The sequence below is a fragment of the Leptosomus discolor genome, chromosome 7, assembly GCF_034619465.1.
Source record: "Leptosomus discolor isolate bLepDis1 chromosome 7, bLepDis1.hap2, whole genome shotgun sequence".
In the NCBI taxonomy this organism is placed as follows: domain Eukaryota; kingdom Metazoa; phylum Chordata; class Aves; order Leptosomiformes; family Leptosomidae; genus Leptosomus; species Leptosomus discolor.
This window is the reverse complement of record NC_141397.1, coordinates 12,747,129-12,762,570: the sequence shown is the minus strand read 5'-3', so window position 1 is coordinate 12,762,570 and position 15,442 is coordinate 12,747,129. Positions and strand designations below refer to the sequence as shown.

Sequence of the window (15,442 nt, the reverse complement as noted above, 5' to 3'; positions counted from 1 at the left end):
AAACCAAAGGATTAAATTAAAAGGAACAAATTCAGCTGAAATAAGAAATGTTATTTTCCCCAATACAAAACATGTCAACATATTACAACAAGCCTTTATCTTTGCAAGGCTGTTCTTTTCCTTCTGGCAGGACATAAGCTACCAAGGTTCCGACAGTACTTACAGCCTCTTAGGCTAAGTGCCTTGCTTACCATTTCAAATGTGGAATCTAATCAGTCAGTCATGTAACGAACACACCTGAAGCTCTAGGAAGTACAGAAGTTGAACAGCTTAAGACACACACTCTGAACATACAGGCAGCTGTTTTCTGATTCAGTCATGTACCTGCGCTAGTCCTTTTCGTACCATCGTCCATACAGAGCAGCCGTCAGTAGGCCAGAAGATGTTCTATTTTTGCTTATGAAATAGTGGTTGTTTTTCCAGCCCATGTGATCAGCAAAGTCCAAGGTAATACCAGATGTCAGCAGTAAAGGAAAGATATAAGGGGTACTCATATTTCCCCACAGCTGGAAATCTATCAGAGCAGTGGCATCTGTAACCTCCTGTCCACAAGTGCTAAAGCTGAGACCACCACACTTCACTAATGCACAGGCCTGGACATAGTACGTGGCATGCACTGTGTGGAGCCCATCAAAAACGCCCAAAGCATATAATTCATCAGTTAAAACAGCTCTCCGATAATTTAAGTAACAACAAAGGGTATTGGCACAAACCTGCACCTCTCCTTTTTCGCCCCATACAGGAACAAAAGTAAAGTTGTCATACATCATTTCTGCATAAAATAGGGGAGGTGTCTGTTTACTCCCCTTCTCTGATACTCTCCCAGGGGTCTCTTCTCCTTCCTTAAAGCAAACTTGATCATCCAGTGAGGTGCTTGTAAAAGTCTTGCATGAGCGATGTAAGTTCTCTCTGAAGCTTTCATTACTCTCCAAATTGTTTTCATTATCTGTGGTAATCACAGGAATTTCTGCTACTATGAGCTTCCCACCGTAACTTTCCATGTTGTGGTAGATGAATGATTTGACTGGAGTGTATATGCCACTCCCTGTCATGCCCAAGGTAGGGTGGTGGATATTAGCTGCTAAAATATTGATGTTGAAAGCTGTTGCAAAAGCTTGTTGAAATTCTACAGCAGACAGGAGTGGGAGCTGGTTCATCCAGGCAGTTGGATACACAACTTGTTTCAAATTGTATTGTCTGATAAGGTTCACTGCAGGCTCAAAAAAGAGTATATCAAAGCAAGTGAACATACCAAACTTGCCAGCAAAAGGGGTATCAAAGAATTTATAGTCAGGCTCTGGAGGGGTGTCAAAAGCGTATTCAAAATACAGATTGTGTTTGCGATACGTGGCCACCAGCATACCATCATCATTGAATGCCACGTTGGTATTGAACTGGTACCTTCCATCAGGCGGACAGTGAGGATCAGTGTGCTCACAGGGTTGCTTAGTTCCCAAGTTTGCCACAAGGAATATTTTGTTCTTCAGTGCCATGCAGCTCAGACGCTGAAGAACCTGCAGAAGAGTATGGGGAAATGGAGGAATAAGTTTTACTTAAGCAGCTATGAGTTATTTAATACTTTTGAAATTATTACTTTCAACCACAAACTGAACACATTTGACCATATCTATAAAATTTAAAAGTACTGACTATTTTGTGACTAAAAAGTATTTTAGATATTAATTTCAAAACAGCACTGAAAAAAAATGACCTAGGTTTTATTTCTTGAGAAGTACGTAAATAAATAAATCTATTTCAAGGGCATTAATTTTCAGAAACTTCTGACTCTTGCAGGAGCATCAATGGCTTTAAAACCCCATAGGTCAACTGAAAGCTTTAACAAGGCAGCGTAACTGATCCGTGTGTGCCTTTAGAACAGCAAAGGTCTAACGGTGATCATTTGCACCTGCAATGGCTTGTTCCTGCAACTAGATGTTTTTACTCTAAATTTTAAAAAAAAGTGATTACTAGCTACAACTTAGAGAAGCAGAGATGGACACAGATAGACTTTGCAGAGTTATAGAAAGGAAATACAAAAAGTTACAGGCTACAGTACTACTGGGATGTTTCTTCCATGCCATAGAAAGCTGTGCCGGTACTGCGGTCTCCAAATAGGATTGGAACGGCAAACTAAGTTCTTGCTTGCCCACAATCACATTTACAACTGTGACTCATGTTTGCAACATAAATTCTGCTTAGTATTTCGTTCTACTGACTACTGTAACATTAATAAGAATAAATAGTATTACTAACCATGGTTATTTTTACTTCAGGTTCAGAAGAGTCGATGAAAATCGATTTCTGTAACCTGCAGGTCATCTTCTGTAATCAGACTTGGTCTGTGCTAAGTTGTGACTTCCATTACATTACAGTAGGTCAAGGCCTGTTACTTGTGCTAATCATTTTACAGACAATCACTGAGTCAGAACGTTCTGATGTCATGAAGTCATCAAAACTGAGTAACGAGAATGCATCAGAAGTGAAGATACTGCTATGTTGTTTTATATAAAACAACGTTGTTCAAAATGAAATCATGTACAATGTATCTTATTAGAGAGTAATTACCATTTCATAGGCTGGGGACGAAGCGATGACAAACCCAGATGGCTCATAAAAGCTCATCTTCTTGCATGTATGTATCTGCTAAAACCCTCCTCTGCCAAGAATGAAACCAGCATAAACTGGGAGTCCATGAAAACAGAAGCTGGTACTACCAGTTGTTAAACTTCTTGCTTACTTCCCTAAGCAAAACTACTAGAGCTAGATTCCCACTAGGAGCACCACGCTAGCAGCTGGGTGTTCCACCGCTCTGCAGAAGTCCCTCCTGCGTTTACCTCTGTGTCATTGAACAGATATGGCTCTCTGCATGGGTTCCACTTCACAGCGTGGGAATGCAGAAGGAAATCTAAGTAAGGATAAATGGAGCTTCTGGTGAAGTTGAAGCCATGGATTCCATCTTCAGGAAAAACAATGATCTGTGCCCCCTGTACGTAAAACAAAGACACGTTTTGTAGGCAAAGTGACCTAAATCCAAAAGGACAAAAGGGAATCCCATGGGTAAAAAGAGCTAAAGAAAGTTACGGATAACCCAAGTGTGTTGTGACAAGAATGTAGTTTGAAAATATCTTTTCTTTGACTTCATAGTAGGTGTAACTATGTGTATAGAAAAAAGCTTATTTAACCTGACGCATACCTTCAGCTCGAAAAATATCCTATTTGACATTACTTTAAGGGCATGCAAATAAAAGCAGCCTTCATCCAAATTCGTACCAAAAGTATTGTCCATTCACACGAGTCATGAGAATGACATCATTCAGCATAAAGATTGATGATGTTAAAATTTGTTTTAATTTTCTTTCAGGATTATGCTATTTGCAGATGAACTTTGTCAAAGGTGCTGCACCTGTGTCAAAGGTGCAGCATCGCTTAGTCCAGGCTATATACCTGGATGAGGTATATCGGGTTGGAGAGGGTACTGGGAGTGCTGTTTTCAGAAACAGCCTGACTGTGGAAGCAATGCAGACTCTGGTAGAAATGTAGGCATGCCAGAGCTAGGCTGGCTCTACCTGAAGCTCAGGGAGATCTGAACTGTTCCTAAAAATGGGGTGGATTCCTCTTAAAACAGACACAGCATCAGTCACTCAAATTCCTCTGACTTTTCAAAAGTCAGTTCAAACATGTTACCTATGCTATGGCTTTGGGATAACTTATGTGTCCTGGATGCAGTACTGCATAAAACAGCTATTATGCTTCTGGACTGTGACGCCCAGTCACCTGAATGTCTCAAAGAAAAAAAAAAAATTTAAAAAATCATGTTTTCAAATGATATAAAAATGGTTCTTCTTCTGTTTCAGAACACAGATTTGTCACTTGCAAGTCAGTTCTTCTCTGCGTAGGGGCAGCAATGCCTGCTTCCTCTGACTAGAACCAGCTTTGAGTTTTCTTGGGAAGGGAAGGAAAGGAGGCTGTGTGTAAGAACAGCCAGAAATCCTAGTCTCTCTTCTCTAAATCTATCTAGACTGGGAACTGTTCCACGGAGGGTAGGAGAAATGAATGGAAAACTTTACTTCCACAAAGCTGTTAATGGTGGAACACTCACTTCCAAAGCATTTAACTTCCTTAATTTTTAGAAACATTCAAGAATTTCCACGGAGAGCACTGGAATAAAATCAAACCCAAAGACAGCTGCCTGTAAGACAATCTTTCAATAAAAACATTCCATTTAAGAAAACAGGAGCTAGGTATCGAGACCAAAATAGAAAATTAATTTCCATATACTAAATAACTATAGGCGTGTTTTTCCAAGCTTGGAATAACTCAAGTCAGGCAAGCTGCTCATTTGCCTGATTTTTTTCAGAGCTCCTGGCAGGTCAGACTATCTGAAAAACCAGACCATAGTTATGTATATAAATATGGCTTGAGTTGCCTGGGAACACAAATGTGAAGGATTATCCTCAAATAGCACTTGCTCTCTATATATAGGACGCATGCAACTGCTATGAAGCTGCGCATACCTGTCTTGCAGCAGCCACTGCTTGCTGTTCATAGATGTCTAGGTTTCTGCCCATGAGTTCCAGCGCAGACTGTCGATCAACCAGGGCTGTGGGGTTAGGACTCAGTATGGACTCGTGTTCATACACGGCAGCAACATAATGCCCCTCCCTCTTAACTCTTCCCGAGACAACCCGACAGCACAAAAAGCAGACGGACAGCTTCCAGCACAGATCCACCATGGTGAACGCCATAAACCTAGAGCAAAAAAACAGCAGGTGGGGTGGGGGGAGCAACAAATCATGCCAGGAATTCACATTTACAATTAAATAGGGACTGTAACCGAGACTCTTAGCAGCGGCTGAACCATGTGGTGGTTTTAAATTCCTGAACGACCATGAGCCTATTGTGTCTAACCCTTGCATCTATTGAAGCTGGTGCTCTAAATAACTGTGTCCTGTTTAAAAGCTTCATATATAGTTAGTTCTACTGATCTCCTTGCTTGGTCTCCCTTTACAATCAACTTGAGCATTAATTTCTAGATTACCGCACCATATATCAAAACACCTTTGGGAAAAGTTAAAAGCGGCTCTCAATTTTGCAGTTGCTCCCCCTTTTGGTGATGGGGGATGAATTTAAAAGTAGCATTTCCTAAAATTACTTGGACACTGTATTTAGTAGTCAAGTAGAAACAACTTATTTTATCAATACAGAAACAGATAATTGCCAAAAGAATTACACTAGATGCTACTGCTGCATTTATCTATCTTTCTATCATGAAAATGCCTCTCCTGATGGATTATGGATTCACCCTATTCCAACTCCACATATGTAATTAATTTGTCTCACACAGTGCAGCTTTTTTCAGCATTTATAAAAACGTTGAGTGCAATTCAGATCTGCATTCCTCCTATACAATGCATATAGGTAAGGTTAAAAATTCTTTCATAGTAATAACAATAAAGCAAAAATCCATACAAAATGCAGAAAATTCGCATTACTGAGCTTTTCTTAGAAAGAAAGGAAGAATGAGTGAGTCTGGAAGGTTGGGGCGCTCTCTCCAATATGGGCTCCCCATGTTGCCTTTTGACTTCCCACACTGGGAAAATATTGACTTACACCCCACAAGGCCCGACTGACACAGTCACACATACTAAAAAAATGCCACGTTATTCAGAATTATTCTCACAATATGGAAATCCTGCATTTGTCACCACAGTGTTACTAGCATCACTAAAGAATTAAATCTTGAGTCTCAGTGAAGCTGAAAGAGCATGCAGGAGCGATGCACTGATGCCATCGATTGATAGCCCACATCCTTCAAGTTTAGTTACTGACTTTTTAATGGTATTTGCTCTTCAGTAGCTCTTTACCCAAGAAAAAAAGTGTTCCAAAACACTCTTAGCACCTTTCAGTCTTCGTGATCCACAACCCCCTGATTTTTCCAAAGCAAATACAGACTGAAAGATGCATGCGTGAAGAGCCTTCTCTGGTTCCCATTAGGAGTTCAGCAGAAAAAAAAAAAGATCCATTTTAAACTGATCCCATTTTTATTTTTATTCATGTTATATTAAATGTAGTTTTGTACTTAAAAAAGGTCTATGGCAAGTTAAAGATCTCTTTTCTTAAATTCCTGAATGAAAAGCAGTGGATAAGCAATCCTCAAAACTTTTTTTTTTTTTTTTTTTTTTTTGTCTAAACACCAACTGGTTTAGTATCAACAATGAATAAATTGAAGGGTGAGGAAAGCTATTAAAAGGCATTTAGTAAGCAGTATCTTAGTTTAAGGCACTTCTTTCCTTCCATGAGCGCCACACGCTATTTGCAACACTGGTTTGACAGCAACACAATCCTGTGTAGGACAGGAAAATCATAACCTGAAGTGCCCATGGTAGGCAGGAGACTTGTTTCCTCAATCAAAAAGTTTTAATATGTAATAACACTTAATAAGGGTCCAGGAGTAACTTGGCTGTTAGATGCTGCTAAGCTCAGCTACACATTCTATCTTCCTGAACTTTGCCAATGTAGCCATATATACATGCCTTCAAGGGTAAATTTAAGTTAACCTAAAGCACAATAAAAACAGAATAAAGCCTTGGTTGGCATCTCTGTAAGCAGTTGTATTAAAGATACTCCATTTATATAAACAGTTTTGAGAAGTGATGTGCAATAAGCTCCTCTTGCTATTCTGCATCTTGAGGAAAACAGGCAGCACTTACGGGGAGGGGGGGTGATTTGGCAATGCATATCAAGAACACAGGATCCTACTTTCTCCTGCGCAGATGCAAATGAAACACCAAGGTACTCGTGAAGATAAAAAGTAGTAGCAGGGAGAGGAGAGGTGGGAAGCCTCTCACAGTTAAGGAAGCCACTGAAAAGAAACATACTGTGTTGCACTTCACTAACAAAACTGCCTTTGCTATTTCTGTCATCCCTTCAGAGCCAAATTGCCTATTTAGGACAGGAATGGGTTCTGGTCAGCTGTTTCTCAACAAAGTTGTCAACTAAGATGTAATTAGAATTCATCATTACTAATGATGGAAAAAGATGGAGAGCTTCAGATCTCAGGATGGAATTGCCATGTGTTAGAAAAACAGCCTTTTTGCCTTCTAAGCCAAACCAACCAACACAAAAAATCGACAGGTAATAGACTTCTACAAAATGTTGTATTTTACAGACATACTTGGAGAATTCTCTTTTTTCCATCACGTTTTTTTTTCTGGTGGTCAGAAAGGCCAGAAACACTCAAAGTATTAACCTGAATCCCCTCCTCGTTTAGATGCCCAAGAGGTTTAGCACTGAACAGCCAACTAGACAGTTCATCTGGCTGAACCTGGGCCAACTAAAATAATTTCATAACTAAAGTAATTCCTCTGAGTCCTTACCCTTGGTTGTGATTATTGCCACTCCCACAGACAACAGCTGAGCACCTACATGACTGCCCTTCCCCTATTAGACAGCTTAGACAACAGAACCCCCCTACCTAATGAATTGCTTCTAACAAGGAGAGCTGTGATGTGCTCCAAGGCTGTGCTCAGGGACAGTAACCTTTCGGGCCAAAATAAGGATCCCATCCACATTTACTCAGCAGTTAGGCTGTGAGACTCGAAGTAAGTCTCAGCCACATTCTGTGGGGTTTTTGGTGGTTTTTTTGGTTGTGTTTTTTTTTTTTTTTTTCCCCTAATGCAAAGTGCTACACTATCTAATAAATCCTTCCCTTGAAGAGAAGTTAATTTATTCAGGGTCTACAGAGCTCTCACCTCATCTGAGCCATGGCTTTAAAATAAATTTTCATGAACTGAAATGCTTTATAATTTAATCTCTTTTTCTGTCTGTTTCCTGTGATTTATGTGGTCTTTCGCCTGGCAGATATGCTTCAGTAGGATCATCTCACCCAAATGTAAGTATTTCGTAGCAGTCACAATATTCTAGTATGAAAGGCAGAAAGAATGGTATTTAAGTTTTGGGTGCTGATTCAGACAAGTTTTCACCCCAGTCACAGTGTAGACGGTTTTCCTATTTGGCTTTTCAGAACCATATAATCTCAGTACACTGTGAAGTAAAGCATCCACTCGCTCACTTTTCAACAACTTTGGAAACTCAACTCTCACCATACATAGATCTACACACAGAGGAAAGCAACACATAGCCTGCTGCTTAGCACTTTTATACTCAGAAGAATCCAACCGACTACGAAAAGTAGAAGTAGCACAGCACTAGTCTGGGCCAATAGCAAATGCTTGTTAAGGGATAGTAACATAAATGGTAATAGTTACTAGGCAAAATATTAAATTTGCTATGAAAAAAAAATTGTCTTTTTTTTTTTTTTTTACATTGAGTGATATCCATGAACTGTGATTCTGCCATTCTAATATATAGAACATAGAACACAGCAGCCCCTACAGAGATGTAAAAATACAGTGAAATTCAAGTTTTTTTCAGATTCCTCCCATCTACTGCTTTCATATGCTGCACTATATTTTAAGATAGTATTTTACTATATAGGTTTTTTAGCAATGCAATCATAGCTCAATATAAGCAGGTGTCCTGCACTTCCTTTTCTGAAAAATGTTTATTCTGTGTGCAAGGCACTATATAACCTTGCTCTACTTTCCTGGCTTTTACCCCGAGGCACAATCTACTTTTAAGGAACGTTGCCCATTCTAAAATAACGTTTTTACACGAAGTTTTATACCTTTCACGGGATGTCCGAAATATACTTTCATAATTAAAGATCTATGTTATCTAAGGCATTGACAGAGCGAGGATGAACTGAGCGTTCCCATCACGAGTGGTCTGAACAACTCGAGATGGCAGCCCCAGCAGGCGGGGCAGGACAACTGCGTGGCTCCTCCGACACGTGCGGGCGCGGCGCGGCCGGGCCGGGCCGAGCCCGGTAAATAAAGTGGGGCGCACCACCCTCCGGTGAGGATGCTGGGGCAGCGCCTCGCACCGCGCTCCCGCCTCTCCTCAGGAATGCTGCCGCCGGGTATCTCCCGTGGACACCCTGCCCTTCGCCGCGCTCCCTGTCGCCCACGCCCGACCCACCCCACAGGGTCCACAGGCCTCCGAGGCCGAGCTGCCACACGCCAAACGCGGCGTCAGGGGAGCCTCGGCCGGGCGCTGGAACCGCCGCACGCGGCGCCAGGACGGGCCGGGCCGCGCCGCCCCCTGGCGGCTGCTCCGCGCTCGGCACCGCCACCGGCCTGCGGCTGCCTGAGGGCGGGGGGCGGGCAGGCGCCTCCCGGCCTCTGATTGGGTGTCCGCTTTAGCCAATAGGAGGCCTCCCCAGCCTTCCCAGCCTTCCCAGCCTTCCCCGCCCCCCGCCCCCCCCCCCCCCCCGCCCCCGCATCGCCTGCCAACGGGGTCAGAGGTGGATTTTTTCCGCCCTCAGGCCCGCCCCCTCCGCTGTCTCATTGGCCGGGCGGCGTGCCAGTTAACTGCCCCCGACCTTCGGCCGGGGGTCCTGTTCCGTCTTCTCCCCCAGTGGGCAGCTGCAGCCTGCGCGGGGCCGGGATGGCCTTCGGGAGCGGCGCGGCGGGGGAGGCTGTCAGCGGGGCCCAGCTCATCGCGGAGTCCCTCAAGGCTCAAGTAAGAGCGCGGGAGCACCGGCGAGCAGCTTCCTTACGGCGAACGGGCAGGGACCGTCCCCGCGGGGGGCGGCCGGGCCAGGCCCCGGGTGCCCGCGGGGCTGGAGAAAAGCGAGTGTGCGAGGCCGGACTCACCCTGGGCGCCGCTGCCGTTCTCCCGGGGGCGGGCGGGAAGGGCTTGCCCCGCCGCTCGGCGGGAAGGAGGGCGGTGCCGCCGCCGCCGCAGCCCAGTGAACGGGCCCCGCCCGGCAGCGGCCTGGCCCCGCCGGGTCCCTGTACCGCAGGCGGGAGGTGGTGACCCCTGGGAGGCTTCCCGAGCTCCCCCGGTATCTTCGCTACCATCAAGCACTGCCAACCGCCCTCTGCGGCTGTTCCTGTGGCAACTCCCTGCGCGCCCTGCTCCTCCTTGGCAAATATCGAGATTCTGGGTTGCCTCTAAGCTGGAGGTGGCGCTGAACTGGCACTGGCTTAGTGACGGGCTTTGTGCGTGGCCACGCGCGAAAAGGTAGTTCTGTTGTAATAAAAATAAACGTAGTCTTTACCTGTAAGTTTCTTTGGCCACGGTGCTGTCCCAGTTGTTTCTTTGGGCCTTTTTCGTGTTAATTTTCTGTGAAATGCTACAAGGAATTTTCAGAGGCGGTGAAGCTGACATACTGAGAAAGAGGAAAATGATATAGCAGAGAGGTCCCAACTAAGAAGTGGTCAGTAAAAAATGCTAAACACGTTTACTGAGAAGCTGGGCTGAACGGTTGTTCCACTGTTTGTAGACCTCCAAAGTCCAGTGCTTTCACAACTACAGAGGAAGGAGTTGCAAATGCCAGCTGGCATTCTACGTGTTTGCACGGTGTCCTTTGAACTTCTGTGCAAATATATATTTTGTTACAATTTATTTTCAGGCTGCCTGTGTAGTTAATATGACTCTGTTTAGCATGTGCTTATTAAAGCTGTGTTTCAGAAACAATTCTGATTTCTTTTTAACATTTTTGGGTTTTAGAATATTGAATACATGTTTGGCATTGTTGGTATTCCAGTCACTGAAATCGCAATTGCAGCCCAAGCAGTTGGAATAAAATATCTCGGAATGAGAAATGAACAAGCTGTGAGTATATATCTACGGTAGGACTGGTCCTTTCTTTTAACTGTTTTACAGTGGAATGAAGTCCAATTTACATTTTCTCACTAGAAGGACGGTGGTCTCTGAACATTCCTTTAAAGAAGCTGTAGGGAAGCAGTGACTGTCATTTCAGAATAAGGGAGAGCATTGGTGCATTGGGTTTGGTGTTTCTTTTTGCCCCGCTTCCTTTAAGTGCCCCCTCCTTTTCTAATAAGAGAATTGCAACTTTTTGTGGTTTTACTTGCCTTTCTCCGATAAGGGAGAGAAGATAGGGTGAAAATAAGGAGGAAAATAGTCTGAAGAGAGCATTCTGATACAGAAGGAAAAAAATGATCAATTTTGTCTCCTTTGAGTATTGTCAGATTTTTATCTGCCACTTTTTGGGAGGTTCAACCATGTTTTTTTGGTTTTCTGTAGCTTTCTGTAGACTCAAGGATCAGTACACAACCTGGCCAGCTAGCTGCTTGCTGTCAGACTGCTAGCAAATGGACCATCGGCTTTCCATACTCAGAGTTGCTCTACTACATTTGTCAATTTTCCATAACTGATGCCAACACATAAATAAATCAGGAGATTTTTCTTGTATTTTAACTTGTTTATGTATGGGTCCTGTCTCTCTATGAACACTATTAGTTAGAATTTTACCACTTTTACAAGGAACTCCTTTTAATGTTCTGGACCTGTATGGTATTCAAGTGCCTATATTTTGCAGCAGTGTTCTTTTTCTGTTTTCCATGTTTTCTACGTTTCCATGTAGCTTATAGCCTTTGTGGATTGTCCCAGACGTCAACAATGTATTACAATAGTAGCTCTTCTAAATCAGGTTGTCACAAGTTGTATGTTTTGCTGTCTAATCCTTACATGCTTATATTGGAATGTGAGAATTTGTAGAGGAATGCATGTGTCTCTAGAAAACCTGTAACATGAGAGAGGCAAACATATACAAATACATTTAAAAGGTGTATTTGATTCCTTTGAAGGACTGGGAATTCAACACAGTATTTGTTTTCCTCCTGCAGGCCATTTAGCAAGTAGTTTTAGCTGCAAAGAAATAGAGGGTTTCTTATTATTCCTCTACTAAGCTCCATGCTTTTGCTCAGTTGGTCTGTATCTGTAGGAGCATGAGGATATTAAAGACAGTTTCTCCTTCCGAGTAAGAGTTTCCAAGAAGTCTGTGTTTTCACTCATTTAAGCTAAGATTACTAACATGCTGTATTACCTAGAATTATTCCTAGGTTTGAGGAAAATATTTAGTAACTTTGTAAACTTTTAGAAGGAGCTTTTGTTACTTGTTGTTCTTACCACAGTAGTATTGAAATAAAACTAAACCCCAAAATCTCAGCTCTAAAACTAAAGAGGCAGGCTATAAGGCCAGGAGCTTACTTTAAAAAAACTGCAAAATTAGTTTATTCCACTAAGTGTTAGAACTTGCTGAATTCAAGACAAAAGCATGAGAATATGAGTTGATGATGTCACATGTGAATCCTTTGGAGTTCTTGGGTCACCTGTAAGCTTCAGTTTCTACTTGATCACGTATTGTTACTAGTTGAAATTTATATTTCATTGTTTAATATTACTACAGGGATAGCGTATAAACATACTCCATAGTAACACTGATAATAAGCTATGCTAACAAATGTTGTAGTCATTACCTTTGTGGAAATTACTCAAAAAGCAATTTAACATGTCAAAGTAGCTAAAGCTAACTGTGGTACCAGAAATGGAGTGAGAAGTACTTCAGCAGCTCAGCTTGTAAAAGACAATCCCTAATCTTCCAATGAATGTCTCCAGCCTGTGATTTCAACCTTTCACTTAATCTCTGAAATACAGTGAGTCGTGCCAGTGACAGCTGGATTTCTCTTTGTTGCTTTCTCTTCCCTGTTGGTCCAGACGGCAGTGGAAGGCAGAATGTTTTTTACATTGTGCTATTAATTTGGCTTCCCTGGTTTTAGGGTTTTTCTTTTATGTGGTTGTTTTTTCTTTTTTGAATCCCAAATATTCCTAATGTGATATCCTGGAACAACAGGAGCCTGAAATGTGGAAAGGAGTCTTGAGATTTTTCACATAAACCTTCATGAACACACCTTATAATGGGGAGAGTGAGGGGGTGCTTTTACTTACATTTTAGCTCTGATGATCAGGGAAGAATCTGTACCTGCTTATTTTCAGCATATTTGTTGAATGTTATGTACAAGATATCATGAAATATATGTATAATAATAATAGTATAATTAATTCCAATATTTTCAATAGGCCTGTTATGCTGCATCTGCTGTTGGATATTTGACTGGCAGGTATGTTCCATATTTATTAATATTTATAATAATATAATTAATTTAAATTGTGTTAGACTCAATAGTTAGAAGCTGGGAACTGTTTTTCTGTCTTGGAGCTGGATGTTTTTAGCGTGTGGAGGTGTAGGGCAGTTAAAATGGAACATGAATTTGAAAATAACTGTCAATACTAGTTGATTCAGGGCAGGAGTGAGGAGGTGCTGAAGCTCATATAATATTGTCCAACTTATAACTAACTTTATTTTTTCCCTTTTGATATCTTGAATAGTAGCTTAACACAGTTGGTATGGGGGGCATAAATCACACCACCATTGTTCATTGCAACTTGGTCAACCTCATCATCTGGGCATATTGTTCAACAAATACCTTGTCAATACAGAGACTGATCGTATGCCTTCCAGTCTCCCCCACGCTGCACCTGACAGGAAGTACTGGCTTTTCCTGTTTTACTGCATTTTGCTCTTAATGTCATTGGGAAGAATTCTGTGGCTTGTGAGATGTGCTTATTGGATGGCCCATGCATCCGTTTCTAAAGTAAACATCTGGTGTCTACTTGCTCACAAATGCAGTCCTGGTGATGGAGGTGATCATTCCTTATTCTGTCTGCAAGCATGACACCTGCGTTATACGGTTTTGTAGTTTTTCTTCCTTTGAATAGTCCTCTGGAAGTAAGCTGATTTTTTTTTTTTTTTCCCAAATATGTAAAGAATCTGTAAAGCTACTAAGGAAAGCTCAGTAGTTATGAACGATCACCTGGAATAACAAGTGCCTCTGCCTGAATTAAACTGTAATACAACTTCTGTTGAATCAGATGCACTTCTTCCTTTGTGAGCTTTCTTCATTGATATCTAGTGCTAAAGTGGAGCTGAGAACTGCAAACATAAGTAGCTTATCAAATTCCATATAAGAGCTAGATGATGGAGTAAATGTGATAAAAGAAGTAAGGAGCTGTGTTATGATAAGCCTGTGTATGTTGCAGACCTCTTGTGTGGGTGGCACGTAACAGCTGTTCACTTGCTTTTTCCATTGGGTTGATACAGCTAAATGATTTCTGATCCTCATGTCTATCTTTAGTCCTTCATGCAAATCCCTTGCTGTTTATGTATTTTAATGACATGCGTAAGACTATTTAATATTTTAGCATCTTACTAATTTTTGTTGGTGATTTATTTGGTGTTCCCTGTGCTCACTTTCTTTTTCTTTCTATCTCCTTTTTCTTTTTTTTTTTTTTAACCTAGGCCAGGAGTATGTCTTGTAGTGTCCGGTCCAGGTTTTTTACATGCCCTTGGTGGGATGGCAAATGCAACAATGAACTGCTGGTAACTTAAAATTTGCTGTTATTTATTGCAGTCCACAGTATTTAGGACTTTTTTTTTCTTTCTTGTGGGTAATGAGAAGGGAATTCTTTTATCAACCCTAGAAGTAATTTAGTTCCATTCTTTGTATACTCATGGATAAAATTCTCATTTTTGTCCTACTCCATTATGCATTATTGGAAAGTCTATCCATATACCTGATTGTATGGATACATTTGAAAATTAAGTTGATATTCAGCCTGTAATGCTTTATTGATCATGGAGAGTCTTAGAGGTTTTTTTCTAAATTTAAATCCACATTGCCTTTGAAATACTGCATTTCAAATGTGAGCAAATTGACAACTGCATTGTTAAAATCCATATTTGCTCCCCACACAGACATTTAGAGCAGTAATTCAGTATTGAATTAAATGATGTACAGAGTGATAGCATTTACTCCCACAAGTCTTGACTGAGACATGGCAACTTTAGTCTGCCACTGAAAGCTGTTCAGAAAACTCTGTGAGGTATTTTGGGTACAAGCTGTGGTAATACCAAGCGCACGTGATCTGGAGCATTAGATAAGTGGCTGATAGACAAGGGAAGCTCAGTAATGGCAATGCTGACAAATCAATCTCTCACACTTTGAAAAAGACCTCTAGTGTTCAAATTCTTTTTTTTAAAAATGAGTTATTGACTAAAGTTTTACAGTCCCTATGTGACCTTAGATTAAAAAAAAGATCATATGAAAACCTTACTTTTGAACAGTCATGGATTTGGTTATAAGAAAGAAGCATTCATGGCACTTGTTTATGGATTTGCAGGAGACATTTCTATTTTCTCACAAACTTATTTTTGTCTGAGATAAGGTCTGTTTATCCGGCTTGATCTTGCATAAACCTGTACTCCTGGCAGAAGGTGACGGGAGTGACTTACCTAGTCTGGCAGAAGATTTGACAATGTAGTAAGAAGATTTGTTTTCATTGACCAAACCACAGTGATTGCCCAACATTTTTTCATTGGTCACATCAGGCTTGCCTTTTGCCCACCATGTGCTAAAAGAAGAGAAGTAAGCACTTACAAACCCTACATTTAGCCTAATGAAACTAATTTTCCTTGGCTCCTTCATTAATAGACACCTCTGTTGAGTGTTTGAGA

The 15,442-nt window shown here is 41.5% G+C and overlaps 2 protein-coding genes across 2 annotated transcripts in view; one reads left to right on the top strand and one right to left on the bottom strand.

The window, feature by feature from the left end:
- BTD (biotinidase) lies at positions 1–9,742 on the bottom strand. Its single transcript, XM_086467889.1, has 4 exons — positions 9,717–9,742; positions 4,515–4,749; positions 2,835–2,984; positions 1–1,514 (listed from the first exon to the last, which is right to left on the bottom strand). The coding sequence occupies exons 2-4, from the start codon at positions 4,743–4,745 to the stop codon at positions 330–332; spliced, it is 1,566 nt and encodes a 521-aa protein (XP_086324015.1). The 5' UTR covers positions 4,746–4,749; positions 9,717–9,742; the 3' UTR covers positions 1–329.
- HACL1 (2-hydroxyacyl-CoA lyase 1) overlaps positions 9,508–15,442 on the top strand; it is a 19,803-nt gene continuing 13,868 nt past the window's right edge. The window contains exons 1-4 of the mRNA XM_086467887.1: positions 9,508–9,582; positions 10,576–10,680; positions 12,949–12,989; positions 14,228–14,308. Of these exons, the coding sequence (XP_086324013.1) occupies positions 9,508–9,582; positions 10,576–10,680; positions 12,949–12,989; positions 14,228–14,308 (302 nt within the window). The remainder of the gene's footprint in view (positions 9,583–10,575; positions 10,681–12,948; positions 12,990–14,227; positions 14,309–15,442) is intronic.

Coding starts and splice junctions, on each gene's coding strand:
- BTD (XM_086467889.1), bottom strand. CDS start 4,745: ATGGCGTTCACCATGGTGGATCTGTGCTGGAAGCTGTCCGTCTGCTTT. Junction 2,985..4,514: donor CAGTGGCTGCTGCAAGACAG/GTATGCGCAGCT, acceptor TTTTACGTACAG/GGGGCACAGATCATTGTTTT. Junction 1,515..2,834: donor ATCTGTTCAATGACACAGAG/GTAAACGCAGGA, acceptor ACTCTTCTGCAG/GTTCTTCAGCGTCTGAGCTG.